General features: G+C 50.1%; 1 protein-coding gene across 1 annotated transcript; it reads right to left on the minus strand.

Moving 5' to 3' along the window:
* Positions 1–6: 6 nt before the first annotated feature.
* Positions 7–3,887, minus strand: SRSF3 (serine and arginine rich splicing factor 3). Its single transcript, XM_084220614.1, has 4 exons — positions 3,775–3,887; positions 2,812–3,019; positions 1,791–1,925; positions 7–944 (listed from the first exon to the last, which is right to left on the minus strand). The coding sequence occupies exons 2-4, from the start codon at positions 3,015–3,017 to the stop codon at positions 911–913; spliced, it is 375 nt and encodes a 124-aa protein (XP_084076740.1). The 5' UTR covers positions 3,018–3,019; positions 3,775–3,887; the 3' UTR covers positions 7–910.
* Positions 3,888–4,326: the final 439 nt, after the last annotated feature.

The raw sequence follows: 4,326 nt of genomic DNA on the forward strand, positions 1-4,326 counted from the left end.
GAAAAAAAAAGTGAAAATGCGCTCAGTGTCAATATTGATAATGCCATTAAGTGCTACATTAGAACTGCATATTTGTGATTGTCATTTTAATGCCATAGAGTGTGTTTAGACTATTTTCTTATAAAAAATAAAAAATTTAAAAATATAACCTTAGCTCGGCCCAGTTCATCCCAAAAAGTAATTGTTTTAAGTTTTGAAAACTGTTAGTAAAACCATTTAAAGGTGATAGGATTTTTCTGGCAAGGAAAAGCTACATTTGTTAGAGCTTTATTAAAAATTTAGTTCGGCATCTCACATGCAAATATCCTGTTTTTTACATTATTCACAGTGTAAGAGCTTCCATATCACCTTAAAAGTTTTCTCAAGCAACATATGTACGTTACCACTCAATTATGCACAGCCAGCCTTTGATTGAGAAAAGTAATTACTTATAGCCGCTTACTCCTTATTTTAACCAGCAGTAAACTGTATAAGCAGGAAAAACTTACAAGTCTTTGGTTTCAACAAGCTAGAAATGGTGAGGTGAGGCTGCCGGACTGACTGCCAAGAAGAATTTGCTGAAAAGGTTTTGCCAGATGTTGCGTTGTATTTAGTTGGTTGGCGAAGGGGGTGTTGTGGATTTTTCCTGCTTTTTTGTTAGCCGAAGGCTGCTGCTGTAGTTGTTGTGAAGACATTTGGTAAATAAACAGCTGAGCTGATTGGCCGGGAATGTGTGGGCGGTCGAGGTGGCTGCTGCGATTTGGTTAAGGTTGGAGAGAAGGCTGAGAGAAAACAGCATGCTCGGGAACCAAAGGGCGGTGCAACCTGACGACTGGCCATGCCTGGGTCATGTGAAACGACACCAGCCAAGCTGCATGGGGCGCGCTGGTCACATGACGCTGAAAGGGCTAGTTGGCTGGCTAATGCAGACTCAGAGGGTGGTGAGAAGAGACATGATGGTGACTCTGTAACGGGTTCATTTTTATTAATAGATGGACCAAAAAGCATAAAAAAAATGAAAAACAAGCCATCAGTACAACCATCTATTAGCTAACAAATACTCCTAATGTGTTATTTTTTTTCAACAGCAAAAGGGTAAGCTTGAAACCCTGGCTCGGGAGGACTTCACTCACCTGCCACAGGTAAATTCAGTCCTGTAAAAACCACGGTGCACACTTAAACTGCCAGACCAACTAGTCTGGGTCCAAGAACGTGCCAGTTCCCAAAAATCCTGCTATATGCTAGAGCTGGGTTTGCAAACCTCAAGTGACAGGATCGTCACAAGATGCTTTATTTCCAGGCTAACACTAAAGTGTCAAGATTCCAGATGTTTAGAGCAACTGTTACTCAGTCTATTATTAAACAGCTGCCTGCTTGGGAAGTATTTAGTTCTGCAAACAAAGTGGAAAAACCCATTGGTATGGAAATGCTATACTGCTGTATGTCATGTTTTGCCATTATGGAGTAAAGGAAAGGAACAGCCTAAGTTGAAGTATGGGGAAGAAAGGGAAAGTGTGACTAGAAGATGAGTAGGTTTTAAGAGGAAGGAGGATAAGCCCAGGACAGAGGGCACTGACTACCAACTGCACAGTCACCTATGGACAAAAGCCAACAACATTCAACACAACTCAAGTTCACCTCGATTTTGTGGGGGGGTTAATTTTGTTTTTTTTTTTTTTTAGCATCTTTCATTTCCGAATCATGATCGGATAGATGAATGCCATCCATCAACATGCCTTTAACAAGCCTGCTCCTAGGATGCTATGTGGTAACTGTGCCAAGAGCTCTAGGATTGTGCTGTGCCCAGGTACCTGCGCCGAGGAGGGGGACTCCTCCTGCGATAGTCATCCCGAGGGCGCCGGCCCCACGACGGAGGGGGGCCGCGGTTCCGACTCCGCTTCTCCCCGTTGGAGAGCTCCACCCGGACGCGACACCCACACAGCGTTCTGGGAAGAGAGGGGGACTCTGGTTAGCACTGCCAGGGAGAGGGCAGCATGGAATAAAGCATACACGATCCAGAAGATGGAAAAACAATGCAAAAGGAAAAAATGTTCTGTCATCAAAGCACTGTGCCCAGAGTCAGCTCCAGCATGACTGTGGGGGACCCTTCCCTGGAAGTGTCCAAGGCCAGGCTGGACAGGCTTGGAGCAACCCAGGCTATCTAGTGGAAGGTGTCCCTGCCCACAGCAGTGGGTGGAACCGGATGGGCTTCCAGCCCAAACCATTCTGGGATTCTTTGGCAGACAAAAGGATTGGCTGCTTCTCAAACTGCTGTGCCAGTAAAGCAGGCAGGGAAAGAGCAAAGGAGAGTCTCCACAATCAGTTTTACCTCTTTATAGTAACACCATCTGCAATTTAATTAACACACACAAAGAGATGCAAATAATTCTTAACTTAGGAGTTCAACTGTGAAATGCAAAATTAAACATTACAATGCTATTCATGAAGGAGAGCAGGGATAGATGGGATATTGGGAATTAGGAATTGTTCCCTGGGAGGGTGGGCAGGCCCTGGCACAGGGTGCTCAGAGCAGCTGTGGCTGCCCCTGGATCCCTGGAAGCATCCAAGGCCAAGCTGAATAGGGCTTGGAGCAGCCCGGGATGATGGAAGACATCCCTGCCCATGGGGAGGGTGGGACTACATGAGCTTCGAGGTGCCCCAACCCAAACCATTCTGGGATTCTACTGCTGCACCATAAGAACACCCTGACAGTACCATACAAAACAGCGCATAAGAAATGCATCAAATCCTGCAGTTTAAGTTTCACAACTTAAAACTGTATCACTCCTACAATGTCCCATATTTTGACCAGCCAAGCCAAGCACACTTTACCTTCCATCTAGTTCTCTTACTGCATCAGCTGCATCTCGAGGATCTTCAAACTCCACAAAGGCAAACCCAGGAGGATTTCTTGCCACCCATACACTGCGCAGTGGTCCATAGTAGCCAAAAGCTCGCTCTAATTCTGTTTTGTTGCCATTGTTTCCAAGGTTACCGACATAGACCTTGCAGTCCAGCGGACAAGAGTCACGATGCATTGCTAAGACAAAAAAGAAGTTCAAATATATTTAACTGAGCGCACGTGCTTGCTCACTTCCAAGGGAAGTCACTCTATTGGCTACTTCCCTCTGAAACTTCTGCAGTGATGCGTTGTGATGGCGACACTGTTTGGAAGGGGCCAGCGGGGTGGGAGAGAACTTAAAACCCAACAAGAGAGCTGCTGTGCAACACTGCGATCAAAATTTACTATTTCGGAGAATCTCGTTTACTTTTACTGTTCAGATGTGTGAGGGGAGGTCCCGCGCCCCTCTTCCTGCTTAGCGCGGGGGGGTCTGCAGAGGGCGCTGCGCGGGGGAGGCTCCATTGTTCCCGGATCGGGATTAGGACCAGGGAGATCCGCGCACAAACGGGGGGGAAGGGGGGAAGGCAGCGCCATCTCCCGCCGAGCACCGCGGGCAATGCCCGGGGACTCGGCCCGGAGCTGCTCCTCGGCGCGCCGTGAGGGACCAGCGCTGCCATTGCGGGACGGGCCGCCGCCACACCACCCCCGCGGCACTTCCCACCCCGCCTGGCCTCACACCCCGCGGGGAACAGGCCGAGAACGGGCTCCTCCCGGCAACCCGCCGCCTCCCCGCCCGGTTCCGCTCAGGGCCGCGGCAGCCGCCGCCCCAGGCCCGGCATTACAAAATGGCGGCTGCTCTTTGTTTGGCGCCGCCGCCGCTTCCATCCGCCCTGCCGGGCACCGAGACCGCGGCCGCCGCCTCCCCCACCGCCCTCCGGGGTGAAGATCCTCACCGGTGCTTAGAGGGAGGGCGCGCGAAGGGAGCCCGCGCTACACTCAGCCGACTCGACCCTCAGCAAGACCCCAGCTCCGCTTTTCCTCACTGGACAAAATGGCGGCCAACAACGACCCCGCCCGCGATTATATACGGCCATTCCTAGCCCACGTGATGCCAGGCGACAGCGAATCAAAGGGCACCGTTGCGCTGATTGACAGGTGGCGTCACGGCGCGCGCGAGCGCGGGAGGGCTTTGGGCGGCAATGGCGGGAGCGCTGAGGGGGCCCCGCCCGGGCCGTGAAATTAGGGAGCGGTAACAGCTCCAGAACTGCTGTTCTTCCGGCTAACAGGAAAAATAAAGTTTTATTTCCTTGTGTCTCTGGCCCGATGAGCTCCTTCCAGGTAGGGTTTACACCTCAGAACGCTTCAATTCTCTCAGACCCGTTTCACGCCCTGATCTTTAAATAAGTGCGTTGAGCAAACTGCTGTAAGCCGGAGCTTTTGGTAAATTTTATGGCAGGACTTGGCTTACTGAGGCATAAAGAACGGAACTGATTTTTTTTTTTTTT

The sequence above is a fragment of the Fringilla coelebs genome, assembly GCF_963513975.1.
Source record: "Fringilla coelebs genome assembly, chromosome: 23".
NCBI lineage: Eukaryota > Metazoa > Chordata > Aves > Passeriformes > Fringillidae > Fringilla > Fringilla coelebs.